This window comes from Corapipo altera, unplaced genomic scaffold (genome assembly GCF_003945725.1).
Source record: "Corapipo altera isolate COAL_440 unplaced genomic scaffold, ASM394572v1 104, whole genome shotgun sequence".
NCBI classification, from domain to species: domain Eukaryota; kingdom Metazoa; phylum Chordata; class Aves; order Passeriformes; family Pipridae; genus Corapipo; species Corapipo altera.
Window position 1 is genome coordinate 6,279,647 of NW_020884920.1, and position 25,493 is coordinate 6,305,139.

General features: G+C 58.3%; 4 protein-coding genes and 2 non-coding genes across 10 annotated transcripts; 3 read left to right on the top strand and 3 right to left on the bottom strand.

Moving 5' to 3' along the window:
• Positions 1–2,703: 2,703 nt before the first annotated feature.
• On the top strand, positions 2,704–9,595 carry LOC113953444 (testis-expressed protein 2-like). Of its 3 annotated transcripts, none has more exons than XM_027656599.1 (12): positions 2,704–2,858; positions 4,368–5,248; positions 5,374–5,574; positions 5,666–5,954; positions 6,184–6,398; positions 6,572–6,745; positions 6,850–6,949; positions 7,102–7,234; positions 7,342–7,479; positions 7,714–7,926; positions 8,222–8,342; positions 9,023–9,595. In XM_027656599.1, the coding sequence occupies exons 2-12, from the start codon at positions 4,379–4,381 to the stop codon at positions 9,146–9,148; spliced, it is 2,580 nt and encodes an 859-aa protein (XP_027512400.1). In that variant the 5' UTR covers positions 2,704–2,858; positions 4,368–4,378; the 3' UTR covers positions 9,149–9,595. The 3 variants fall into 3 exon arrangements, with proteins under 3 accessions (XP_027512400.1, XP_027512401.1, XP_027512402.1); XM_027656600.1 differs by having other exon boundaries at positions 6,599–6,745; XM_027656601.1 differs by lacking the exons at positions 8,222–8,342; positions 9,023–9,595 and having other exon boundaries at positions 7,146–7,234; positions 7,714–7,874.
• A 466-nt stretch (positions 9,596–10,061) lies between these two features.
• RPL3L (ribosomal protein L3 like) lies at positions 10,062–20,596 on the bottom strand. 3 transcript variants are annotated; one of them, XM_027656606.1, is made up of 10 exons: positions 20,580–20,596; positions 17,361–17,553; positions 16,848–17,016; positions 15,550–15,685; positions 14,270–14,456; positions 13,444–13,604; positions 13,086–13,187; positions 12,298–12,393; positions 11,745–11,864; positions 10,062–10,174 (listed from the first exon to the last, which is right to left on the bottom strand). In XM_027656606.1, exons 2-10 carry the CDS (start codon positions 17,398–17,400, stop codon positions 10,118–10,120), a joined length of 1,068 nt encoding a protein of 355 aa, XP_027512407.1. In that variant the 5' UTR covers positions 17,401–17,553; positions 20,580–20,596; the 3' UTR covers positions 10,062–10,117. The 3 variants fall into 3 exon arrangements, with proteins under 3 accessions (XP_027512407.1, XP_027512405.1, XP_027512406.1); XM_027656604.1 differs by lacking the exon at positions 20,580–20,596 and adding an exon at positions 19,725–19,826; XM_027656605.1 differs by lacking the exon at positions 20,580–20,596 and adding an exon at positions 18,610–18,715.
• On the top strand, positions 19,570–21,146 carry NDUFB10 (NADH:ubiquinone oxidoreductase subunit B10). The gene is made up of 4 exons (XM_027656607.1): positions 19,570–19,780; positions 20,259–20,397; positions 20,644–20,783; positions 20,936–21,146. Exons 1-4 carry the CDS (start codon positions 19,633–19,635, stop codon positions 21,037–21,039), a joined length of 531 nt encoding a protein of 176 aa, XP_027512408.1. The 5' UTR covers positions 19,570–19,632; the 3' UTR covers positions 21,040–21,146.
• Positions 21,147–21,509: 363 nt separating this feature from the next.
• RPS2 (ribosomal protein S2) lies at positions 21,510–24,401 on the bottom strand. Its single transcript, XM_027656713.1, has 7 exons — positions 24,243–24,401; positions 24,042–24,131; positions 23,460–23,567; positions 22,694–22,867; positions 22,454–22,613; positions 21,915–22,006; positions 21,510–21,628 (listed from the first exon to the last, which is right to left on the bottom strand). Exons 1-7 carry the CDS (start codon positions 24,396–24,398, stop codon positions 21,548–21,550), a joined length of 861 nt encoding a protein of 286 aa, XP_027512514.1. The 5' UTR covers positions 24,399–24,401; the 3' UTR covers positions 21,510–21,547.
• Positions 22,097–22,234, bottom strand: LOC113953556. The gene has a single exon (XR_003529915.1). It is a non-coding gene; the product is annotated as a small nucleolar RNA SNORA64/SNORA10 family (small nucleolar RNA).
• Positions 24,402–24,930: 529 nt separating the features above from the next.
• Positions 24,931–25,055, top strand: LOC113953557. The gene has a single exon (XR_003529916.1). It is a non-coding gene; the product is annotated as a small nucleolar RNA ACA64 (small nucleolar RNA).
• The last annotated feature ends 438 nt before the right edge of the window (positions 25,056–25,493 follow it).

Genomic DNA, 25,493 nt, shown 5'->3' on the forward strand with positions numbered 1-25,493 from the left:
CTGGGACCGGTCCGACTCCCCGGCATTGCTCGTCCTTCTCCATCACCGGGACCGACCGACCCTCCCCCGGGATCCCCCGGGCCCCCCCCTCCTGCCGCAGGTACCGGCGCTGCGGGGCCGGGGCGGGCGGCGGGGCCGGGGCAGCCCCAGTTTCCCCCTCAGGATGGTGGGTTGGCGGTGGTCGAGACTGGGGGTCCCCTCAGGCACCCCCGAGGCTCCGGGGATGGGCGCTGGCACAGGCTCAGCGGGGACCCCCAGTCGCACCACGCCGGGAGTGCAGAGCCGGGGTGACCCGTGGGGACCCTCCCGCAGGGGGATGCGGGGACTGACCGAGGTCCCTGCGGGCACGGGGGGTCCCGGAGAGGCGGAGGCATCAGCCCGGCGTGTGGCAAGGTGAGGGCTTTGAAGGTGAACCTTGGCAGGTTCTGGAGAGGATGAGCTGCTGCAGCTCCTTTCTCCTTCCAAAAACCAGCACTACAAGTCCCTTCCTCCCTAGTTTCTCCAAGGACCCTCGGATGAGTCCCCGGGCTTGGGCTCTCATGGGAATGGCACCTTCTTGGCGCAAGAGGAAAAATTTTGGCGCCCTTTGGGCACGAGCCGAGGTCTGTCCCTGCTGCCCTGCGGCCGCAGCGACGCGCTCGGACGGATCCCCATTCCAACGGACGTGTCCCTGGGCCGGGAGCTCCCCCGGGGGCTGCGGGACCCCCGCGAGGGGCCGGCGCCGGCGGGGCTCCTGCCCGCTGGGTGCTGCCGCTTTGAATTAGGTCAGGCTCCATCTCGGGCCGGCTGAGCTCCCGCTCCAGCCCCGGGGATTGATGACTCGTGGCAGGAGCCTGGGCAGGGGGAGGAAGGGGCTCTGCCGTTGCCCCGTGGGGCACAGGGAGCCAGGAATGCGCCGTGCCACTGCACAGAGAGAGGGTGATGCGATGTGCTGAAAGCACCTCCCGTAACATCCACCGAGATCAGAGGAGTAGGATGTCAGGAAAAAGCTCCAAATAGACTCCAGGGCCCTGCACACCTTCCAGCCAGTGGAAGGAGCTGCAGCAGCTGCCAGGCCCTGGGTCTGGGCAGCATCGTCCATCCAATATCTGCTGCTCACCCAAATTCCCATGGAGAAGCTCTGCCGGTGCGAATGTGATGGGTGTGGGAACTGGCTGGATCCTTCCCCAGGGCTGGGAGTTCCCATGAGGGATGCGAAGGTCTCGGGAACCATGAGCAGAGGATGGGAATGGCTGAGACATGGGAGTGAAGCAAAGTCCGTGGAGAGGCAGAGCTGGGCTCAAGCTCTGGGATGCACAGAGTGGTGGAGAGGCTTTGGGAGTGGGTCCCGGGGCTGGCTTGGTCTCAGAATCCCACTGGAGCCATTCCAGCGGTGCCAAAGCCCACCTGGCTCCTCACTCCCCCAGCAGCATGAAATCCACTCCAGTATCCGCCAGTAAAACCCCTGAGAAAGAGCAACATCATGTGGAAGTGGGAGGCGAGGACGGAGCTGGGATCCTGCGCTGCCTGAGCCATTCCCTGAAGAGACATCCCGAGGCTGCAGTGAGAGCCCAGCGCTCCTTGATCTCGGGATAACAGGGAGCACTCCAGGGGCAGTGTCACAGCTGGGTTCTGTGCCTGTGCTTTGTGGAAATAATTGGAGAGGGATTTCCAGCTCCTTTGTCTGGGCGAGGAAAGCCCAGCAGAGCAGTGTTACCGTCACCTAATTAACCTGAGGGCTGAGGGAAGTTAATGTTTCAATTAACTCTCCCTGATTTGACAAACAGCAAACGCCAGCCAGGCAGTGCCCGCTTGGGAGCGAGTTACAGGGAGCATACCCCCGTGCCATGCTGGGCCAGCTCCTGCTCCTTGGGCACGTGAAGGGGGAGACACTGAGACACCAGCCCAAGCTGGGCCACAGCTTTTCTCTGTTGAATCCAAGCCCTGAACGTGAACCAGATCTGGGAGCAAAGAGCAGAAATTTGGAGTTGGAATCCAGTGGAGACACTTGCTGATGGTTATGGCTTTGGTGTTTCCAACTGCAGCGAGGGGGGACACAGTCACTGGGAGTCTCGTGTCCCTGCCCTGCAGAGAAGCCCTGCACTGGGTGTCCCAAGAACTGCTCCTCAATGGAACATCCAACACAGCACTGATTCCTTCCAGGTACCACCAGGGCTGGGGGGACACCCCCTGAGAGCTGTTTGCTGGAGCCTCCAAAGCCACCATCATCCCCATCATCCCACCACCCAGCTGAGCCCACCCAGCTGCCCCCAGCACTTGATGAAAGCACTTACCAGGACCCTCCTATCCAATTTATCCTGTAAAGAGCAAAAAGATTCCCTCTATCCTGTGCAGGCACAGGCTGGGGATGAGCTCCGGGCTGGGAGGTGGGTTTGTGCTGGGACACCTCTGCACTCAGCATTTGCCCTCTGAAGCCTGAGCCAGCAGCAAATCCTCCCCCAGGGGTGCACAGCATGGATCCTCCATCTCAGGGTGCTGGTGGTCCAGCCATGGCACCCAGTGGGGTCCATACCCCCTTCCCCAGAGGTGGCTGTTGCAGCAGCGTAGCCCCTGCAGTACTCACCGTCCCTGCCAGAGGAGAATTCCCATACAAACCCAGGCTATTATTATCTCTGTCTTCCACCGTGCTAATGGTCTCTCAGGAAACAGACTTCTTCTTTTTTTTTTCTCTTTTTTTTTTTTTTTTTTTTTTTTTGTTTTTAAACCCCCCGGGTAGGGGAGCAGTGGGAGCAGAGAGACGGGAACGGCAGAGAGGAGCTCCGAGTCCAGAGCAGGGGAGCTGGTGTCCCCCTGACCCAGCAGGGACAGGGAGCAGTGGCCAGGCAGGACCCACCAAGGACCAGCCCCGGGGCGTTCTGGTAGGAACAGCCAAGGGTGATGGGCAGAACTGGGGATACTGGGGGTGGCTGTGGCACTTGGCCACTGGGAAACCTGCATGACGAGGGGCAAGGGGTGTCCTGGCTTCTGTGCTTGGGTGGGAGGTGAACAAAGCCCTGCAGGATCAGGGAAGGGATCCCTTGAAATCATAGAATGATGGAATGGTTTGGGTTGGAAGTGACCTTAAAGGCCATCCAGTTCAAACCCTGCCATGGGCAGAGACACTTTCCACTAGACTAACTCCCCTCTCAGGCCCAGCTCCATCACTCATTTTCCTCTGCTCTCTCCTTGTTTGGCTGCTTTGGTGCTTTGCTGGATGCCCTGGACTGCTCTGTCTGCCAGGGGTGCTGGTGATGCCAGTGCTGCCACAGCCCTGCCCACAGGCTGGATGGCACCAGCCTCCCAGCCGGGGTCTCTGCGAGCTGCTGGGACCATGGGGGCAATCACCCATGGATGATCTGGGGTTAACAAGTGGCTCCTGTAAATCAGAAGCAAAGCGAGAGCCGAGGAACGTGAGATTATATAAAGGGGGCTGGAGGCAGCTGCGGCACAGCCTGTAATTAATTCCTGGCACTGAGGAGCTTTGAAGATCCAGGGCGGCGGGTGTGAGGCAGCCCCAGGGTTCCTGGGATGGCATCCCTGCTCCTGCAGCAGGGATGCCACAAGGGGAAGAGGCTGAGCACCCCACGGACCTGCTGGGAGCTGGCTCTGCAGAGCCCAACCTGCGGGTCCATCCTCCTTCCCAGAATCACGAAGGGGGTCAGCCCTTGGCTTTGGCAGGAGTGCAGCAGTGAGGGATCATGGTGGCTGCTGGGGTCAGGACAGGACTTTGCCATGGCCAAGGACACCCTCAAGGCCACAGAAACTTTGTCAGGGAAACTTTTGTGCCCCTCCAATAAAACCAGAGATTCCCGACCTGCAGAGCATCCCCACACTGCACTGGGACCAGAGCTCGGACTGGCTCCATTTTGGATTTGTGCAGTGCATGAAGAGGGAGCCAAACCACTGTTGGTTATGCCAGAAACCTTCAGAGGAGTCAGGGAGTCCTGCCTGCTGGCCTGGCATCCCTCCTCGCAGCCCCAGCACTTGCACTGGGACCAACAGAGTGTCCTGGTGCAGGAAAATCCCCCTCGCTGGGCTGCAGACCTGGCTGGTGGTTTTGGGTTCTCAAAAGCCCCGTTGCTAATTGCCTGCCTGAGGTTTATCCTCCTTAGACAAGCGGTTCCCCACACCCCATCACTGAGCTCATCTTACCACGGCGCCTCCTCCATCCCATCCCTGCCGGGAAGCCCAGGGAGAGCCACTGTGTGCCCCAAGTGCATCCCGAGATAGGCTGGAAGGCGCCCAGCCCATAGCAACGGGGTCCCCGGGGTCAGCCCGCTCCTGCTCGGGGCTCGTGGCAGTGCTGGTGGGGAAGGCAGGGCTGGGGCAGGCCCCTGCTGTGCCCTGAGCTCTCCCGGGGCTGAGCCGACCCCTCTGTTCCCCCGCAGCGCCGTCGGCGATGCGAGCGATGGCAGACCAGGCTGCGGCGGCGGCCGACACCTCTCCAGCCCTGGCACCGTCCCCGGGCTCACCTCGGCGTGGGGACAGCGATGGACTCACACCCCATCCTGCCGGCACCAGGGAGGACACTGGCGGGCTCCTCCCCACCACGGACGGGGACACAAAGCGTCCCCCCTCGCCCCAGCCCGGGGGGATGCTCCTGGCCGACCTCCCGCGGGCCCCCCAGCCCCGGCTGAGCCCCGCCAAGTCCCGCACGGCTCCGTCCTCGCCCAGCATCTCCCCGTCGGAGAGCCGGGCCGCCCTGCTCCGGCTGCGCGAGGCCAGGCTGGAGGACACGCGGAGGCGGCTGTCGGAGGCCGTGCAGGAGCCCCTGAGCCGGCTCAGCCGCCTCATGGCCGAGGAGAGCAGCCCCCCGTCCCGGGCGAAGGAGCCGGGGGGCAGCCCCGGGACACCGGGGGGCCGCGGGGCCGGGGGACGCCGGGTGCGGGACTGGACCCCCTGGGAGCCCACCCTGAACTGCCGCTACGAGATCTGCTCCTACGGGGATGTGATCCAGGTGGTGGAGGTGGCACAGAGGGATGCGGAGCCCCCGCTCCCGCCCCCCGAGGAGCCGCCGCCGGCACGTTCCGGGGGCTCAGTGCCGGGCAGAGCCCTCGCCTCCATCGCCCTCCTCGCCTACGGCTACTTGGTCCTGCCCCTGCCACCCTACGCCGCCGGCCTCTGCGTGGGGCTGCTCTGCGGGCTGCTGCTGGGCTTCCTCGCCATCCTCATCCTCATGCCGAAGGCTCCGCCGGCCACACGGGGACCCTGGGGCCGCCTGCGCCCCAGGCTGCTCCCGGGGGAGCCCCGGGAAACCCTCCACCTCCAGGTAGGAGGGGGGTGTCCTGCGATGGGGGGCTGGAGGGGATCCCAGGGTTGGAGGTGCCCGTGGTGGGTACAGGCTGCTGCCCCCAGGGCACAGTGGGAAGCTCTGGCTCCCTCTCCCTCCCCCAGGGCTGGATGAACCAGCTGCACGTCTACGACCCCGAGCTTTTCCACCCCTCGCTCACACACTCGGTGCTCGCCGTGCTGGACGGGGCCACTCTCAAGCTGTCCTACCCCAAGAGCAACATCCCGCGCAGAGCCACCTTCGAGGAGGAAATCCTCGACACTGCCTTCGTCAGCCACCGCTGCTACGACCTGACCAACGCCAAGGTGAGTCTGGCAGTGCCCAGGACTCTCCCACGGGAGACTCTCCCACCCACCCACACCTGGCCCAGCCTCACCCCCGCTCTCGGTGCCGCAGGTCTTCCTGTGCCCCCCCAGCCTGGCCCGAAAGCGGACGTGGAACAAGAAATACCCCATCTGTGTCCTCCTCCCCGAGGAGGGCAGGAGCAGCGAGGAGCATGACACGGAGCTGCAGGGGGAAGAGGGGACAAAGAAGGTGCCACTGTCTGGGCAGGACATCCCAGGGGACTGCAGGGAGAGGTGCCTGTACCTGTTTGGGAGGACGGGGCGGGAGAAGGAGGAGTGGTACCAGCACCTCGTGCAAGCCTCCCGTGGGACACCCGGCAGCCACGGTGACACCAGGGCAGGTGAGATGTGGCCATCATGGCCTCTGCTCTGCGCCAGGACCCATCCGGGTGGGAGATGCACATGTGCCCTTGTGGGCAGCAGTGGGCATGGGGGGATTTAAAAGCCGTGTGGATGTGGCACTTGGGGACATGGTCTGCTGGTGGTCTTGGCAGTGCTGGGGGAATGGCTGGACTTGATGACATGAGAGGGCTTTTCCCACCTGAGTGACCCTGGATTCCATGTCCCCAGGCATGGGACCAGCTCTGCAGAGCAGCGGCAGCAGCAGCGGAGGGAGCACCGAGGACATTTCCTCTGCTGTCCCACCCAAGGATCTGTTGGGAAGTGTGGAAGAGATTTACCTGGATTACAACACCTACATGGCCCGATTCGTGCCAGCACAGGGAGCACCCAGCCCTGACCGGAGCCCCTCTCACGGAGCTCTGGGCAGCCCCACGCCCACCAAGGTGAGTGGGACAAACCCGGCACCGGGAGCAGGACTGGTGGGCCCTGCGTGGAGCCACTGCCAGGCTGTGCTTCATCCCCTCCTTCCTGGCACCGCGGTCGGAGCAGCCAAGCCCTGGGGCAGGGGAACACCCGGGCAGCAGGTCCCAGTGCTCAGGGGGCCACCTCCCTGCAGGGGCCTGTGGCTCCTGTCCCCCCACAGCTCGGCGAGGACACGGGCGGGCACGGCGAGGCTGGCATGGCCTGGATGAATGCGCTGGTGGGGCGCATCTTCTGGGACTTCCTCCGGGAGCAGTACTGGGCAGAGCAAGTGTCCAACAAGATCCAGAAGAAGTTGAGCAAGATCAAGGTGAGAGGCAGGAGCATCCCAGCAGCCAGGGGAGCCCTGTCCCCAAGGCCCCATGGCAGGTGCCAGGCTGCAGTGACCGTCCCCGCGGGGTTTTCCTCCATCAGCTCCCGTATTTCATGAATGAGCTGGCGCTGACAGAGCTGGACATGGGCACATCCATCCCCTTGGTCCTCAGTGCCTCCAACCCCACTGTAAATGAGCGAGGTAAGATCCCCACAGGGACCCCAGGGCTGGCTCCACTGCAGCTTCACTGAGGTGCCAGCCTGGTACCTGAAGCACAGAAGTTTTGGCGGGTGCACAAGCAGCTCTGCCCCCGTGGTGCTGACCTGGTCTCACCCTGTCCCTCTCCCTGGCAGGGCTCTGGGTGGACATGGAGGTCACCTACAGCGGCTCGTTGCAGATGACACTGGAGACAAAGATGAACCTCAGCAAGCTGGGGAAGGAGAGCACTGCAGAGGAGAGTGGCCCAGCAGAGGCAGGCACAGAGGGGTAAGGAGGCTGTGCATGGCTGGCTTCATCCTCCTCCTCCTCCTGCCTGAGTGAGCCAAGGGGCTGCTGGCCCAGGGCACCCCCGTGATGCTCCCCGGGGCTCGCAGGGCCAGGCCCCGGCTGATCCTGCTGGCAGACAGCGACGCCGAGTCCTCCAGCGCCGGCTCCTCCGAGGAGGAAGATGTCACTGCTGCAGAGCCCGTGGGAGCCCCGGGGGAGCGGGTCCCCCCGCCGGGCACCGAGGGGTAAGGGGGTGTTGAGGTCTGTGCCACGGGGGGCACGGGGAGGTGCTGGAGAAGTGCTACACCAGCACAGGGGCATGGGGACGATGTACCTGGGAGGGCACACAGCACATGGTGGCAGCCCTTCAGAGGGGACCCTATCCCTATGGGATGCCCTGGCAGAGGGATGGGGGACTCCAAAACCCAGCAGGGCCCTGGGTCTCACCCTGTGCTGAGCTGGGGCTCCCCTCACTTCAGCCACGTCAGTGGCAACAGCACGAGCCGGAAGATCCTGCGCTTCGTGGATAAGATCGCCAAGTCCAAGTACTTCCAGAAGGCCACGGAAAATGAGTTCATCAAGAAGAAGATCGAAGAGGTTTCCAACACACCGCTGCTGCTGACGGTGGAGGTGCAGGAGCTGGCAGGAACCTTGGCTGTGAACATCCCCCCGCCACCGACGGACCGAGTCTGGTACCAGCTCTCCTTCCCCCAACATGCACATCCTTCTTCCAGCTCCACTTCCTCCCTGTGGCTCCAAGGAACCAGCTCCAGGGCTTTGGGATCACCTGGGGCAACAGCAGCCCGGGATTGTTCTCCCAAGGGGACTCACTGACCTCAGGCTCATTTCTCTGAGTCTGCATCCAGGCCAAGGCAGGAGGGGACAGTGAGCTGCCACCTCCTCCCTAAAACCCAGCAGTGGGACCACCTGGGCTGTGCCACACCATCGGGGCGTGGTGCTTTCTACCTCTCTCCTTTCCCCCCACAGGTACAGCTTCCGAGTGCCGCCCCAGCTGGAGCTGAAGGTGCGTCCTAAGCTGGGCGAGCGGGAGGTGACGTTCCTGCACGTCACCGAGTGGATTGAGAAGAAGCTGCAGCACGAGTTTCAGGTGCCTGGGCTGTTAAAGAGCTTAGCAAACCCTGCCACCAGGGATAATCAACCTCAGTTTGGGCCAGTTGTCTCTACAAAAAGCCAACATCTGGTCTGCACTGTCCAGCTTTGGACAGTCAAGAGAGAGAAACCAAATAATCAGCACGACAGTGCTTGAGGAAAAGTGACTTCCTCCCTTTTGCAGCCCTGCCCCAAGCAGGGCAGACTCAGGCTGTCAGCCAGTCCCAGGCATGCACCCCCCAGAAGGGCTGAATCCACCCATCTGCTCTGGTTTGGGGATGCTTTGGAGATTTGCCATCACAAGGGTTTGTTTTCAGCCTCTCACCTTTGAGACCTTTGGTCAAAGAACAGAAATATCCCCACAGATATTTAGGGCCCCCCAAAGAGCTGCCCATTTGGATGATTTCAAAATGCTGGTCCCTGCCCTTTGCTGTGAACACCCATGAAGCCATAGGGGTGGGCAGGGCCAAGAAAAACTGTTCCTGCTTGTCCTCACCCCAATATCCAGAGCTGGGAACCCCCTGGGGCTGCTGCTGAGGGGGTGGGAGCCCAGGACCTGTTCATAGCCCTGAGCTCTGACCTGAGTGTGGCTCCTGCCAAGCCCCCTCCAGGCAGTGTCCCCAGGCAGGGGAGTGCTGTTCAAACCCACTGACTTGTTCCTCTGGGTCCCTCTTTCAGAAGATTCTGGTGATGCCAAACATGGATGATCTCATCATTCCCATCATGCGCTCCGGCCTGGATCCTTGGCCGCCCGCTGCGGGACTGCCCCAGGACCTGCCAGCCAAGGGGGATAAGAGGCTCTGAAGCACATTCCCGGGGGCAGGGACACTGCATGGAGCTCAGGGACCTCACTGGGACACGGGGACAGCCAGGGCCTGGCTGGGCCTGGATTCATCCTCATCCTCTGCTTGTGCAGATGAGCTTCCTCCTCAAATCCTGCAAGCACATGTTCAGGGCAGAACCAGGCACAGCACAAGGAGCTTCTGCAGAGCCAGGAACTTCATGCCTGACGTTCCCAGGACTCCTGGTCAAGGAGGCAGCTCTAGACCAGTGGAAGGCTGGGCTTCCCACTGTCTGGTTCCCAAAGAGGGTGCAGGCCGCCCAGACCGGTTCTGCACCAAAGGAGTTGGGATCATCACTGACTCAAACATCACAGCTCCAAGCATCCCACCCTCCCCACAGGCAGCTGGACTGCAAGGAAAGCACGGGTGGGAAGTGAGTCCAAACTCAATAAATCCATCGCTGCCCAGCCCTGCCTAGCAGCCATCTTGTTGTGCACAAATCCCCACATCTGCCGAGGATTCCGGCTGGGAGCGGGGGGGATTTGAACAGAGAAAGTCCCACGGGTCAAACCTTCAGCTCAGCAAAACAGTGTCTGGGTGAGTGTGTGAGAGGCAGTGAGGGGAGAGACTGTCAGGGACATTGGGCACAGGCAAGTCAGAAGGCCCAGTATTCCCAGTGGAAACTGGGGCAGAAGTGTAGGAGTGCAGGTACCTGTTCTGCTCTCCTCTGGAAGGAAGGGGAGTCTTTATGGTAGTTTGGGTGAGTGAGAAAAAAATCACTTGGAAAAGGAAAGGGAGGACATAGAGGCCAGAGCAGACACTTGGCTGTCCCAGTTAGTCCCTGTCCATATGGGCCAATCCCAAGTGCCACTTTTCCCATCCCTGCCTGCCAAAAACAGGCAAGACATCCCTCCAGAGGGAAGACAGGGAGCAGGCACAGCTTGGAGCCTCTTTATTGGAAGTGCCCAGTTAGGCAGCCTCGTATCCATCCTTACAGCTCTTCCTGCACACTTGGCTTCTCCTTCACCAGGTGTTTCTTCTGAGGGCCCTGGAAGGGAGCAGAGAGGAGAGTTTGGAGTTAGGGACAGACAAACCTGGCCTGAAGAGCTGCATCTGGGCTGTGGGGAGCAGAAATGCAGCTCTACTGGGCCAGGCTGCTCCTGGTCCCTGCTCCCCAGCTGGGGGCTCCGTGCCACCATCCACCAGCCCCCCCGAGCCTCCAGCACGCTCCAGGAATTGGGAAAGGAGCATCATTGCCCTTGTACAGAGGGTTTGTTTCTCTGGACAGCACCAGAGCAGCCAAAGAGCACGAGGAGTGACCTGCCCTGAGCCAGGGGGCTGATCTCTGTCAGGGAACATGGAGGGGACCAGGAACTGGGCTGATGAGTTTTTCCAGGAGGTGTTCCAGTGTTTCCATGGTAGGAAAGCTGCTGAACTGCTGCCTGAGCCTCGGAGGAGGCAAGACCTCCCTAAGCTCAAGGCACAGCTACTTGGCATCCAACTCAATAGAGCCTAAGGCTAAAAAATGGGGTTGTCCCAGAACAAATCAATCCTGTGGGAGCAGACAGCAGGGATTACTTATGTGCCTCAAATTCCAGCCAAATGTGATGTTTTACCACACAATATACAGGGGGAAATGGCAAAGAAAAGAGCTGCACCCAGGTGAAACCTCCTGCTGCCCCTGAGATCCTCACCACAGCAGCTCAGGGTTTGCCGTGACACACACCAGGCTCCTGACACTGAGCTGAAGGAAATCAGCTTAACCTCTAAAGAGCTCTGCAAAGGCACTGTCAAACCAATCCCCCTCCCAGCACTAAGGAGGCTTAGCCAGCTTCACATGGCATTTCTGGCTGACAGGCCAGATCTAGACCCAGTTTACATCTCCGTGGGATCCAGGCAGTTGTTTCTTTTCCTTTCTCCTTCTCTCTCTCCTGGCTTACTCAATGCTTCCTCCATTTCAGTTCAGATTTGCAGCACTCTGGTGTAGGCTGCAAAGCTATTCAAGAAACTGCTTGGTTTGGATTATTTAATCTTTTTTCTTTTTTGCCCTGTATTTAAGAAAAATACACTGCTTGGCCTTCTTGAAAGCTTCTGACAGAAGAATCACAAATTTGTGCCTGAATATGACCCAAACTTTTTTCCTCTTAAGAACATTAAAGCTATAAATCATTCCAAACAAATCAAAGCAGTGCACAATTCCAAGTGAAAGGGACCATATGGCCAAGGCAGTGCCTGCCAAGTTAACTGCTTGTTTAAAACTTCCCGAGGTGAATGGGAACTGGTTGACCATATGGTCTATTATTTGCTAGTTGGGTTGTCTTGGATCACTCACACAACACTCATGTTCTTCCTTCGCATAATTTCTGCTGCGTGAACTGAATTCATGACTGTCTTTATGCAAGAGAGCCTCAATCATTCATTTGCCTGTTGTTATATAGAGAAGCAGATCATGGAATCAGAGAATCCTGGAATGCTTTGGGTTGGAAGGGACCTTCAAACTCATGCAGTTCCACCTCTCTGCCATGGGCACGGACACCTTCCACTAGAAGGTGCTTGGTTGGAGACAGTCAGTTGCTTTAGCCCCACGAGGAGCTGGAGGCAGCCCAGAGGGAACTCACCATGAAAGCCCTCTTCTCCTGGGCTGTCTGGAAGCGGCCGTGGCCAAATTTGGAAGTGGTGTCAATGAATTTGAGCTCGATGGCTTCATGAGCCCGGCGGCTTGTGTGCACCAGGAGGGACTGGGGAAGGAGAGTCACAACACATCAGGATTATCGTTACAGAAAACCAGGACTTCTGCTCTGCTGGAACAGGGTTGGAATAGCCCTTAAACAAATATCTCCACGAAAATCTGTGCTATCAGAGCAGCACCCTGGTGCTCAGGTGGCAGGTGAAAGCTGCTCTTTCGTTTCCTCACAGCCCAAGGTTTCATTTCTGGGCCCCTCGGGGATTTGAGGCTTCTGCCTCCAGAGAGACTCCACCCACCTGCACACCCCACAAACCGTCTGCCTGCCCGTGGTCTGAGCACCACACTCGTGTGCCACGTTGCCCTCTGCAACACAGCACCAGGGATCTGACCAATCCCCCTGCCCAGCATTTGGAGGATTCTCCTTGTGGGGAATGTGTTCCTGGAGAGCTGCAGCCCATCCCTGCCCGGCACTGTGGCACCCTCACCTTCCTCAGGGTGAGCACGCGCTTCCTGGTGCCCACGACGCAGCCCTTCAGCATGAGGAAGTCGTTGTTGACCTCCCCATAGTGAGGGAAACCACCCTGTGGGGAGAGGCAGAGAGGTTGGAGGGCAGGAGAGCAGGGTGGGAGCACACCTGTCTACAGGAGGCATTTTCTAGGGAAGGAGAAGGCAGTGCCTGACAGTCCTTCCAGCTGACAGCACTCTGCACCCTTCGAGTTGCCTACTGGGAGTCACAGAATCCTGGAATGGTTTGGGTTGGAGGGACCTTAAACCCAGTTTCAGACACCTTCCACTAGACCACTAGAACCATGTCAGCCACACTGAGTTATCCCAGCTGGATCCACCAAATAAGAGCTGGGGAACCAGAACCTGCTTCCTTCGCTGGAGGGTGTGAGTGAACTGAGAGCAGAGCTGGCCAGACTCAAAAGTGGACAGCTTTTAATACACAAACGTGAATTTTTAGACCAAGTAACAAACATTTTTCTGTTAACTGTCAGATTTTTGATGTGATTTATTCTTCTTTTTCTTTTAAAGCAAATTCTCATTTCCCACCCAAGTTATCAGCCACAAGGATCTACCAATGGGCCTGAAAAGACACCACACGTGGATGATTTCCCGTGTCCAAAACATAAGGAAAGGAATCACTGCATTTCTTACAGTGAATTTCCTTCAAATCATTTCCTACACAGCTGTCTCCAAACAAGGAATTACTTCCCTGGCTCAGATTCCTGAGCCAGAGCCAGTCACAGCCCCGTTAGCCCTCAGCCCTTACCATAGGTGTGATGGTCTTCTCCGTGATATCATAATGGGTGGAGGCATTGTTCCTCACCACTTTGCCATCCTCCACGTGGATCCCATGGCCAATGCGGTAAATCTGGGAACAGAGAGGCAACAGAGGTGGGGACATTCCTGCCCCTGACAGAATCACACACAAAGAATCATGGGACGACCTGGTGTTCACCAAGATGTGCCCTCGAGCAGGGAAAAAGCACCAGGAAAGACAGGGAGATCTCTCGGGAAACATCTGGAGAGCCTGGGGGGAACTGAGGGCACCTTGCAAAGAAGGATGGAGGCAGGATGGGAGGCAGGAAGGTGGGTGGTGGTCGGAGGGAGCTCCCCCCGGGCCGTACCTTCTTGTTGATCTCGGTGCGGTGGTGGTAGCCCTTCTGGCCAGCACGGGCGATGGAGTAGCCCACACGGGCAGGGTGCCAGGCCCCGATACAGGCCACCTTCCTCAGCCCCTTGTGTGTCTTCCTGGGGAGCTTCTTGGTGTGCCAGCGGCTCGTCACCCCTGGGAATGTAAGGGAGGGAGAGGCTCATCATCCTGCAGAGACAGTGCTGGGGGGAGACCAAGAGCTCTCAGCAGCGGGACAGACTGGGGCACAGCTCTGCTCTCACTTCCCAGGGCTCTGGTCAGACTGGGATGTGTTCCATGCACACACACAGGAGCACCCACACCTCTGCACACTTGGGGCTGGGGAGGAGTTCAGAGAGCCAGAGAATCCTGAAATGGTTTGGGTTGGAAGGGGCCTTAGAGATCACACGATTCCAGCCCCCTGCCATGGGCAGGGCCACCTTCCACTAGCCCAGGTTCATGGTGTCTCTGAGCCTCCTGGGGGGACTCTGAGCAGAGAAGACAACATGGCCTTTAATGGCCTTAATCTCAAAGAAAATCTTTCCATCAGAGGTTACCTGGTCAGCTCCTTTGTATCTACATCAGAGGTGCCCCTGTTGCACTTTGCCCTCACTGGAATCCCTGAGATTAAGGAAACCAAGTTCTGCTACAACAGAACTGGATGTCAGGCTTGAGATCCAGAGGCTCTTTGCTACTCCCTGTGCAACAAGTTGGGGAGTTCTCAGTGTGGTTAACACTCTCCTCCCCCAAACTACCCCAGGGGCAGTGTCACGTGAGAAGGACAGACCCAAACCCCTGGCAAGGCTCTCCTTGCTCTGTACCTTTCATGCCGTGGCCCTTGGTCACGCCAATGACATCGATCATCTCGTTCTGGCTGAAGACACTGTGCACAGAGATCTGCTTCTCCAGCCTCTCACGTACCCAGTCGACCTTCTCGGCCACCGTGCCCCCGTTCAGCTGGATCTCCATCACGTGGGCCTTCTTCTGCCGCAGCGGGAGCAGCTTCATCTGCACCACACCGGCATTTAGGGAGAAACCTTCCCCTCGTCCCCCAGGCATGAACATACAGGCAGGGCTGAGTCACTCACGGCCTGTGAGGGGCACAGGGGGGAGCAGAGCCACCCCTTCACCCCCTTTCACAGCAGCCAGAGCCCTGGGTCAGCAGGCCTTTAGATCTGGGATCCCTCAGAGCCAACTCCTGGTCCTTGAGCCCAACCACCCCATCTCCCAGTGCCAGGCCAGGCAGGAGCTGGGGCACACCCTCTCTCTCAGGAGCACAGGGAGAGGTCAACACCATCCTGCTACAGGAGTTAAGCACAGGAGTAACAGCCACGGGAAAGGAGCCCATCAGCAGAGCAGGGCATGAGGCTGGACACTGTGACCAGCCTGGAAGCAGCTCTGTGCTCCAAGTCTGAGCCAGCACCTCTCCTTTGGTCCTGCTCCCCCTCTGCTTCCAGACTGGGCAGTTATTTCTAGTTCCCACCAAGAGCTGCCTCCCCTCTCTCCCAGTCCCAGCTCCCCTTACAAACCCCTCTGCCAAACCACCCCAGTGGGACACTGAGGGTCTGTGCCAGCCTCAAGTGAAGCCTTGAGCCAGCTTAGCTCTCCCCTAGACTCCAAAGCAGCCCTTAACTCCAGGGATCAGCATGAAAATGGGACCCTGTGTATCCAGCAATCAGCATCTGGCAAAGCTGTGCCTGTCCATGGGGTTATTTTTGCCCAAAACATTTGACACCAGTTGCTAATTTGAGGTGATCATGGGGCCTGAAGTCCCTTGCTGACACAGGGCTCAGCACCTGCCCAGGCTCTGCCCTCCTCCATGGGTGTGTGGGGTCCCCAGAGTGCCCAAACCACAGCTCCTGAAGCAAACCTGGAGCAGGGAGCTCTGCTGAGCCCAGCTCAAGGGGACAGGGAGGTCAGAAGACAGTTGGAAAGCTCAGCCAGCACCTCCCATCACCTGCACATCCCATCCCACACTCTCTGCCCACTCAGTCTCCTGTGACCCCACCAACCCCCCCCCAATCCCATCTCCAGGCCCTCACCCTCTGGAGCTGAGGAAGACCCTGAACCCCCCTTGCCCACTCCAGGGGAAGGCCCTGACCTGTGTGTGCATAATGACACGGATGACCTTGCAGTACTTCTTCATCGCTGCAAAATCCTTCTCCAGCTGCCTTTTCCCAGCCTCATCCTGCCATTTCTTGCAGTACTTGGTGAACGCCTTCTTCTTGCTCTTGTGCCTACGACAGAAGTGTTTTAACATCCAGCAGAGCTGATGAAGGGCTTGTGCACCCCGAGACAGCACTGAGGGGGGACAGTTCATCTTGCCAGGCACCTCCTCAGAGCCACAGGGTACCTGTGGGTCCCTGAACCTCACCTGACTTGCAGGGCCTCGAGGTGGGAAGAGGAAAGTGGCTAATGAGCTGTGAAAAGGGCTCATCCAAGGGGAACTGAAACCTTTCTGCATGAGGAACCCAGTTGTCTCCCACTGACTGGCTCGGCGCCATCGGAGCACAGGCGCAAAATCAGAGACAGGAGGAAACAGGGATCAGGGGCTTGTGGTGGGTGGGTCTCCATGGCACTGTTACAGGAGATTCTACAGCTAGGAAATCACTAAACAGGCCAGGCACTTCCCTGGAGCTACAAGGTACCTGTGCGTACCTGAACCCCACCTGACTGTCAGGGGCTTTGGGGTGGGAAGAGGAAAATTAACAGGCCGTGAAAAGGGCTGACAGGAGAAAACAGGGATCAGAGGAATGTGGTGGGTGGGTCTCCATGGCACCCTTGTTGGAGACACAATTCCCACAGCAAGAAAATTCACGTTTCCATTTTCCTCTCTGCTGGAGGTGATTTGGGGTGTTGGTGTTTATGAGGCCCAGGGGCTACATTCTGCCTTGACTTTCCCCTCTGACAAATCTGGTTTTGCTCCATTTGCTGCCTCAGCTCAAGCATCCCAGATAACTGGAGAGGAGATGAGCCCAACCTACCCGAGGGAAAAGGAACCTGCCACATGATATTGTGGAGAGAGCTAACTTCATCTGACTATTAGAATAAATTTACATACACATATGCTGATCTCCAGCACCAAGCTGTTTGCAGTGTCTCTGTGCATGACTAAATAAGCAGCAGTTCCAGGAGCTGAGTCTGTGGAAATCCTGAAAGGGACCCCTCACATGCAGGCCCCCAGGAACACCCCAAGTCTGGGAATCCCAGAATCACTGAGGTTGGAAAAGCCCTCCAAGACCATTGAGTCCAACCTGTGACCGACCCCCACCTTGTCCCCCAGCCCAGAGCACCGAGTGCCACATCCACTTGTTCCTCGGACACCTCCAGGGGTGGGGACTCCCCCACCTCCCTGGGCAGCCCCTTCCCGTGTTGATGACCCTTGCTGGGAGCAGGTACCAGTTCTTGTAGAAGCGCCGCCGACACTCGTCGCTGATGTGCTCAGCAAAGACAGTCTTGAAGTTCCTCAGGCCCTTGGGTGTTTCGATGTAGCCCACGACCCCCACCACCACCATCGGGGGGGTCTCGATGATGGTCACGGCCTCCACCTCCTCCCGCTTGGAGACCTCTGCAAGGCAGCAGAGGGAAGTGGTGCTCAGCACCGTCTGGGATCAGGGCATTCCCTTGGGGATTCGTGGGCAGGCTGTCACAGCGAGCTTGGGGGGCAAGGTGATGCTTGGTCTCACAGCCAGTCCCAGCCTTCCCATCTCCCAAACCACCCCTCACCATCCCAGTGAGGGCATTTCCAGGACTTGCCCACCCCTTGGCTTTTGACCACCCAAGATTTGGATATCCAGGACATAACCTGGAAGCTGTGTTCTCCACCACCCCTTTCCCAGCAGATTCCCACCAACAAAGGTTCCCTCTATTCCCTCCTGGATGTGGCTCCTGCCTTCTCCAGCCAAGCCTTACTGAGCCCAGGCCTGTGCACCTCCCGCACAGTGTGTGTCATTCCAGCCTTGTAGCCCAGGAAAGCAGTCAGGTGGACGGGTTTGCTGGGATCATCCTTGGGCCATGCCTTCACCTTCCCGCGGTGCCGGCGGCTCCTCTTGTGGGGGAGGAAGCCCAGGTGGCCGTGCCTGGGAGCAGAGAACTTGCGGTGGGACTGCGGGGAGGAACAGCAAAGGTCAGCTTCACCCTCGGGTCCCAGAAAATGGGACAAAGGGAAAAACAACAAAAACCCTCCCCTTTAACATGGGAATGCTGCAGGGATTCTGAGCTCTTCTTTGATTCCAGCATTTTCCCATTCTGAAAACTCTTAACAGGATGGGGTTTTGTTCAAGCTTCCATCATGTGCATGGAAGAATTTTGTGCAGTCGTGGAATGGTTTGGGTTGGAAGGGACACTAAAGCTAATCCAGTTCCAACCCTGACTCCTTCCATGGGACCAGGCTGCTCCAAGCCCTGTCCAACCTGGCCTTGGACACTTCCAGGGATCCAGGGGCAGCCACAGTTTCTCTGGGCAACCTGTGCCAGGGCCTCACCACTCTCACAGGGAAGAATTTCTTCCCAATATCTAATCTAAACTTACTCAGTTTGAATTTACTAAGTTTCTGGACAAATTCTGCCAGTTAAATAAAAAAACACGATCTCTCTCCTTCTGCTTTGCTTGAGGACTTTGAAGGAGAAATATATTCCTTATTAGGCCTGTCCTTCTGTGCTCTTAATTATAACGACTTATTTTGTATCCTGCAGCACCAAAAGGGCCTGCCTGGCATTCCTGGGCATCATGTCATGAAGGCAAATGGCACCAAACAAGCACAACCAAGGATTAGAAAAAAATGGGAAAGGATGCCCAAAGGAATTGGTGACAGGAACATGTACAGGTTCAAAATGCACCTTGAAAAACAAATTAGAAGAGACAAATCTATAAACCCCAATCACAAGGTCATGCAGAGAGAAAGCAGCACGGACAAGTTCTCACACAACTGGTTTCAGGGCAGGGAATTGGGGGTCAGCCCAAGCAGCAAAGGGTTAGTCCTGCGCCCACTGCAGCTCCCTCCTTGCTAAGATCAGTCCCAGCACCTGGCTGCGCTTTCTACCAAGCTTATTTTCCGGCCTAAGTGGAACTACCAGGAGTTTGACTCCATTCCAGCAGCACTTCCATGACCATAACCCAGCCCTGCTCTGCACACAAGCGACAGCAGCAGAGCTGTACCGACCATGGGACGTCTTCAGCCCGGGGCAGCAGCAGAAAGAGGCTGTCAGTAAGTGCCTCCCCAGATTAATACTTAAGATGGTTATCGGTCTGAAGACACAAATTTAGCCGCTCGCTTCACCCGCTGCGATATTCATTTCATTCCTGGCCAAGCTGGCAGGTTGGACATGACAGTTGTGGAGTGATAAAGGTCAATTGCTGCTGTCTCAGTTTACACTTCTCCCTCCTGAACAACTTGAACGTGAATGGCAGGAATTAGGCCAGTTTCCTCCCGGGTACCGGACACCCACAGCTGGGAACATCTGCTCCAGGTACCCCCAGCTCAGACTGAAAATCCCTCCACCAGCCCAGGCAAAAAAGGCTTTGTGATTCTGACTGGAAAAGAGACTGAGGCAATAGAACTTGGAATCACAGAATGGTTCGAGTTGGAAGGGACCTTAAAGATCATCTCATTCCACCCCCTGCCATGGGCAGGGACACCTTCCACTAGCCCAGGTTGCTCCAAGCTCCATCCAACCTGGCCTTGGACACTTGCAGGGATGGGGCAGCCACAGCTTCTCTGGGCAACCTGTGCCAGGGCCTCCCCACCCTCACGAGGAAGAGTTTCTTCCCAATATCCCTGCCATGCACCCTGGGATCATCAGGAGTCCCACAGAGGGTGGTCTGGCTGTGCTGTGTGGACAATCCTGGGGTGCATTCCAGAGATATTCCAGAACCGCTTGGACACAATGCTGTGCCTAGTGCTCTGGGGTGACCTTGCCGGAGCAGGGAGGCGGGACCAGACGGGACACACTGCGGTCCCTTCCAAACCGGCCTACCCCGGGATTCTGGGATCCCGTGAGGCAGGAGGGACACGTGGACTACAGCTCCCAGCGTGCCCCGGGGCTGCCGCCATCTTCCCACGCTCCCGCCCCCTCTGAGGCTGCTACCATTTTCCTGCCCCCCCCCCCTCCCGCCGCCGATCCCGCCGCCTCGGGGGCCGCCGCCATTTTCTCCCGTCCTCGCTGCCCCCGCTGCCGCCGCCGCGATGCCGGAGGACCACGACTGGGAGGCATACAAGGTGCCGCCGACCCGCACCCCCGTCGCCGATAGGACCACATCGGCGCCCAACCCCCTCAACTTCGTGCAGTCCTTCTTCACCCATGTCATTGACGCGCCCGTCACCTTCGTCCGAGGTACCGGCGGGCCGGGACAGCCCCCCGCGGGAGCTGGGCTGCGACGTGGGGACGGGGACACCAGGACGGGCACACCGGGGCACAGGCGTGAGGGCACGGGCCCAGGGACAGGGAGATGGGACCCACAAGGGCACAGGGACACTGGCACAGACAGTAACACAGCACGGGCAGAGGGAAGGGGCAGCACCGGGGACAGCACGGACACCGGGACACAGGGGCATAGGACACAGTACGGACACTGGGAGAAGTGCAGGGACGTGGGGACACAGGGACACAGACGAGACCACAGCATGGACAGGACAGACACAGGGACGTGGGACACGGCACAGACAGAGGGACACACAGGTGGGCACATGAGCTGGATGCAGACATGGACCTGCTGCTGCCCAAAAAGGCAGCACCAGGCTGGGGCAGGTGCTGGGGCTGTGCTGCCCCTCAGAATCTGGGGCTGGAGTGTCTGACTAGGCTGTCCCCACAGAGTGGATCGAGCGGCAGCAAGCCAAGAACAAGACCTATTACTACCACCAGAAGTTCCGCCGCGTGCCTGACGTGAGCGAGTGCCTGGAGGGCGACTACCTGTGCTTCTTCGAGGCTGAGTGTCAGTGGAGGAGGGACAGGTACGGCTGTCCCTGCGCTGTCCCCAGGCGAGGTCACAGCTCTGGGCACTCAGCCCTGGGAGCTGCAGCATCTCCTGCCCACCCCGTTACACACCTCACAGTCCTGCTGTCCCTAGGCAGCGTGGCATAAAGGACCATGATCCTTAAAAACCCAGTGCTGACATTCCACAGGGTAGCCTCACCTCTTAGTTCAGCTTTTCTGTCATCTCTTGGCTGCTGTTACACTCATTGCCACCTTTCCTGCAGGATGGTTGATCAGGAAATCGTGGAGATAGTCCGGGAGAGGCTGAGTGCGTGCAAGCAGAGGGAAGGACCCAACCACTTCCAGAACTGTGCCAAGGAGGTGGAGCTGCTGAAACAGGTCACCAAGGCCTACCAGGACAGATGTGAGTATGGGAACAGCATACAGGGAACGGGGGTCTGAAACTCAGGGAAAGGAGTCTCAAACCCAGGAAAGGGGGGTTTCACACATCCTAGACTTCACGTAGAACACAGGCTTATGGGATGCACTGCTTATAGACATTTCATGTCTTTCTAGACGGTGATCTGGGTTACCATGGAAATGCACGGACGTGCCTGATGAAGCAGAAGCACAGGATGATGGAGGAGAGGAAAGCAGCACAAGCAAAGGCATCCGAGTAGAGCTGAAACGGTTCCCCCTTGCTCCATGGTGCTGGAACCCAAGTGCATGTGGCATCCTTGACCTCTGGTGCCTCCACAATAAACGTGCAGCCCAGGCATCTGTACAACTGGGATCTGGATTCATTCTTTGAAGAGCTCTTGCAAAGTCCTAAACCTAGGCACCCCAGGCTGCCAGAACTGGGATTTGCCCTCTGGACCTCTCCTTCTCCTCCATAAGCCACCAGAAACACTGTGCTGCTCTGCACAGCCCTGACTGAGAATTCCCCCAGTCTGGGTAAAGGTGATGTGCCCCTGGAAGTGTCCAAGGCCAGGTTGGACAGGGCTTGGAGCAACCTGGGACAGTGGAAGGTGTCCCTGCCCATGGCAGGTGGTGGAACAGGATGAGCTTTCAGGTCCTTCCCACCCCAAACCATTCCATGGTTTACCACACCTGCCCCGTGCACCGACCCCCCATCACACCAACCACAGTTCTTGTTCACTGATCACTTTATTCTTGTACAAAACCCACTTAAGTCGTGGCCACAGCAGCTGCCTGGGTCCTCTGCACCGACACTCTCGTGTGGGTCTTGGCCAGATGATCAGTGAACTCCTGCAAAAAGTACGTGAACAGTGCTTTATTTCCTTAATCCACTCTCAGAGGTTCCTCAGCACCACTTCCCACCCCTTAAACCCCTGCACCAGGTGTCTATGTGGGACTGGGGTAGTTTAACTTATTACTCAAAACTAAGGTGCTTAAAAATCACACTTTACCCGGCAGTCGGCTCAGACTTAAACTGTTACCTGTCTGACTATAACCACCCATTTTTTGGGTACAAGAACCTGAATTTTAGGGGCAGGAAGGGTAAGATTTGAGCAAGTTGCCAAAATGCTGTTACCTGGTAAGGAGACTTGGTGAAGACAGTCTCTTTCCAGAGGTCGGGAGTCAGGTAACTGTAGGTTTTGGAGATGGCATCGAAGGTGGCTTTGGCTGCGGAGAGGTGTCACATAGGGCCTGTCACTGCTGCAGACCCTGCTCACCAGTCCCACCCACAGGCCCAAAAACACCCCACAGCCACAAAAGTGTAAGATTTTGCAAGGACAGGGAGACCACGGCCGAGGTCTCTCTGGTGAACACACAAAACTCAGGTTTCTCTCTCTCTCCAGTTACGACAATTACACTACGGGACACAAGTGCAATCGCGCAGATTGGGAGATGATTCAGGACCAGCACAGGATAAACCCCAGTTTTCTGTAATTGTACAGAACTCGAGGATCACCTGCAACAGGATGAACCTGCCCTGTCAGCAGAAGCCTTGGCTTGTGCTCCCCTGCTGGCAGTTTTTATTCAGCAGATTAAAAATACTGTGGAAAGGTGGGTTTTCAGTCCCCATCAGGGCCAAGAACGGCCCCGAGTTCTGAGTGACCCCACGCTCACCGAAGTTGCCAAGGGTGGCGGTGCAGCCCCGTGCCGAGGTGTAGCAGTCGTCAATCCCAGCCATCATCAGCAGCTTCTTGGGCACGGGGGCGGACACGATCCCGGTGCCGCGCGGAGCCGGGATCAGGCGCACGAGGACGGAGCCGCAGCGCCCGGTGACCTGCACGGACACAGCGGGTCAGGCTCCTGGACACCCCCCTGGCACAGCCCCCAGGAACTGCAGCCCCGTGGGACCCTCACCTTGCAGGGCACAGTGTGTGGCTTCCCGATCTTGTTGCCCCAGTAGCCGCGGCGCACGGGCACGATGGACAGCTTGGCCAGGATGATGGCCCCCCGGATGGCCGTGGCCACCTCCTTGGAGCACTTCACGCCCAGCCCCACGTGCCCGTTGTAGTCCCCGATAGCCACAAACGCCTGTGTTGGAAGAGAAGGTTTGATGGCAGCTGTGCAGGAGCTCCCTTAGCACAGCACAGTCCACTGGGATTCTCAAGGATAATCCATGGGTGTGCTCAGCAGGAACTCACAGCTTGCTCCCAAACCAGGACTCACATTCCTGAAACCCGCTTTCCCTTCTGAGCTCATCCTTCAGTCAAAACCAGCCAAGATGAAAGAACTGGGATTCAATTCCCTGCTGCAGCCTCATACTGGGCAGAAATCCTAATGATTTCCAAACAGCATCCCCTCTTTACACCCAAAACTTCTCCTGAAAACCCAACACTGCTGTGCAAGCATAACCTTATTTTGTAGGCTCAGAGTAGTTTGGTTGAAAGGGCTTTAAAAGCTGTTACAGTCCCACTTTTGGGACAGTGCTGCTTTGAGGAATATCTGCACATATCTCTGAGGTTGTGAAGTTAATACACTTCATAAGTTACTAACAGCTCTTATAACCAAATATTTACTGGTTATTACAGAAAATGGGATTTGGAGCAATTAAAATGACACTAATATAACGCAGGAGAGAGCAGAGGGGAGGTTTCACCATGAGGAAGCAGAGGAGCAGGGTTACCTTGAAGCGGGTGCGCTGCCCAGCACGGGTCTGTTTCTGCACAGGCATGATCTTGAGCACCTCATCCTTCAGGGATGAGCCCAGGAAAAAATCGATGATCTCCGACTCCTGCAAGAGTCAGGCACTGAGCACACGGGAATCATGGAATCCTGAACAGTTTGGGTTGGGAAGAACCTGAAAAGTTCATCTCATTCCACCCCTCCCATGGGCAGGGATACCTTGACTATCCCAGACTGCTCCAAGCCCTGTCCAACCTGGCTTTGGACACTTCCAGGGATGGGGCAGCCACAGCTTCTCTGGGCAACCTGTGCCAGGGCCTCACCACTCTCAGAGGGGATAATTTCTTCCCAATATCCCATCTAACCCCGCCCTCTGGGTTAGCCATTCCCTGTGTCCTGTGCCTCCATCCCATGTCCCCAGTCCCTCTCCAGCTCTCCTAGAGCCCCTTTAGGCACTGGAATGGGCTCTGAAGTCGCCCTGGAGCCTTCTCTTCTCCAGGTGAACACCCTCAGCTCTCCCAGCCTGGCTCCAGCCCTCAGAGCATCTCCATGACCCATCACTCCCACATCCACAGCAACTCACCTTGATGGGAAGTGAGAAGAGATAAATCTCCTCAAGAGACTTGATCTTCATATCCTTAACCAGGCGGCCGAGTTTGGTGACAGGAATCCACTGCCAAACATATCCATGGACAATGAATCACCAGCTGCCATCAGCCGCCGGACCCCGCCTCTGCTGCCCCATCCTCGGGGGCGGCAGCACCGGGACGGCCCCGGGACTCACCTCCTTGTCCTCAGCTTTGCCCCCGCGGGCCCCACGGCCTCGGCCCCGGCCCCTCCCGCGGCCGCGCCCGCGGCCCCGCAGCCCCGTCCCGAATCCACCGCGGAAGCCCCCGCGGGCCGCTCCTGGTCCTCCCGCAGCACCGGCGTCGTCCGCCATTTGCTGGAAGAGAGCGAGACATCAGGCGGGCCCTGGCAGTCTCGGGGGGCGCGGATGGCCCCGGATGGGGGGCTGGGCCGCTCCCGCCGCCATCGCTCCCTCCCGCCGCCATCGCTCCCTCCCGCACTTACGTGTTGTCTCAGCGTAGAAGGCCGCGCTACTGCGCCGCCCGCTATTTATAGCACGCGGAGTCTCGCGAGAGCACAGCCCTACCGTGCGAGCCCTGCGAGCTGAATGAAGAACACATCACGCGGCAAATAAGCGGCTTACGGCTGGTTATACAGGGTGCGGGGACAGCGCGTGCGCAGCTCCCCGTATATAAAGGTGCGCACGCTTGTCGCACTCATTGCGCGGCAGACCCGGGGCGGGTGAGCTTGGGTGTGGGGCTGGTGCGCCTGATGGGCTCCTTTGGCCTTTAAACCACACCGCTGGGTGCTGTTCATGGCGTCGCCTGAGCCGGGGTTGGGTCAGACCGGGTGGGATGTGCAGAGCGGCCCAGGAAGGCGCTCTGGGGTCCGCGGTAGCGCCCGGCGCGGTCTGAAAGTCACTCGGGGTCTGCCGTGGCCCCGGGTGAGATAACGGCGCCCACAGCATCGGGAACATTAAGCTTATTCTCCACGGCTGTGTGTGGGGAGTAAAACCCATGTTCCCATAAGCCCCGTGCTGGGGTGCTCCGGGAGGGCCGGCGTTGGAACGGCTGTTTGAGCGCTTTTCCTCTCCTTCACAGGTGCGGAGCGCGACCAGGGCGGTCCCTTCCCCATGGCGTCCGTGCGAACCACAGGGAGGCCGCGATGGACGGCGACACAGGGGTCGCAGCTGGAAAGGGTTCACTTATGGACTTTTATGCTCAATAAAAGATGAATTGCCTAAAAGACAGCCTCAAGTCTGCATTCATTTTTCCACCGTTCAAAAATCCCGCTTTCACCTGTGGGTGGACCCGGGAAGTGGGTTCCTTGGGGCGGGGGGGGGGATGCTGTGCTGGAGGACTGTCGGGATGGCTGGGAAGCGGCGCGGGGGCGGAGCCGGGCTGTTCCCGCCGCCCCGGAGGGATCGGGAGCTCCGGTCCCGCCGCCCCGTGACCGCACTGAACGTGGC

Bases quoted from the DNA above. Each gene is read 5' to 3' on its own strand.
- LOC113953444 (XM_027656599.1), top strand. From the start codon at position 4,379: ATGCGAGCGATGGCAGACCAGGCTGCGGCGGCGGCCGACACCTCTCCA. The intron at 5,575-5,665 runs GTGAGTCTGGCA...TCGGTGCCGCAG, and splicing joins ACGACCTGACCAACGCCAAG to GTCTTCCTGTGCCCCCCCAG. The intron at 6,746-6,849 runs GTGAGAGGCAGG...TTCCTCCATCAG, and splicing joins AGAAGTTGAGCAAGATCAAG to CTCCCGTATTTCATGAATGA.
- NDUFB10 (XM_027656607.1), top strand. From the start codon at position 19,633: ATGCCGGAGGACCACGACTGGGAGGCATACAAGGTGCCGCCGACCCGC. The intron at 19,781-20,258 runs GTACCGGCGGGC...CTGTCCCCACAG, and splicing joins GCCCGTCACCTTCGTCCGAG to AGTGGATCGAGCGGCAGCAA. The intron at 20,398-20,643 runs GTACGGCTGTCC...CCTTTCCTGCAG, and splicing joins TGTCAGTGGAGGAGGGACAG to GATGGTTGATCAGGAAATCG.
- RPL3L (XM_027656604.1), bottom strand. From the start codon at position 19,754: ATGACATGGGTGAAGAAGGACTGCACGAAG. The intron at 13,605-14,269 runs GTACAGAGCAAG...TTACATTCCCAG, and splicing joins CAAGGGCCACGGCATGAAAG to GGGTGACGAGCCGCTGGCAC. The intron at 13,188-13,443 runs GTACGGCCCGGG...CTCTGTTCCCAG, and splicing joins GCACCGAGATCAACAAGAAG to ATTTACCGCATTGGCCATGG.
- RPS2 (XM_027656713.1), bottom strand. From the start codon at position 24,398: ATGGCGGACGACGCCGGTGCTGCGGGAGGACCAGGAGCGGCCCGCGGG. The intron at 23,568-24,041 runs GTGAGTTGCTGT...TGACTCTTGCAG, and splicing joins TCTTCTCACTTCCCATCAAG to GAGTCGGAGATCATCGATTT. The intron at 22,868-23,459 runs GTAACCCTGCTC...CTTCCAACACAG, and splicing joins GGCAGCGCACCCGCTTCAAG to GCGTTTGTGGCTATCGGGGA.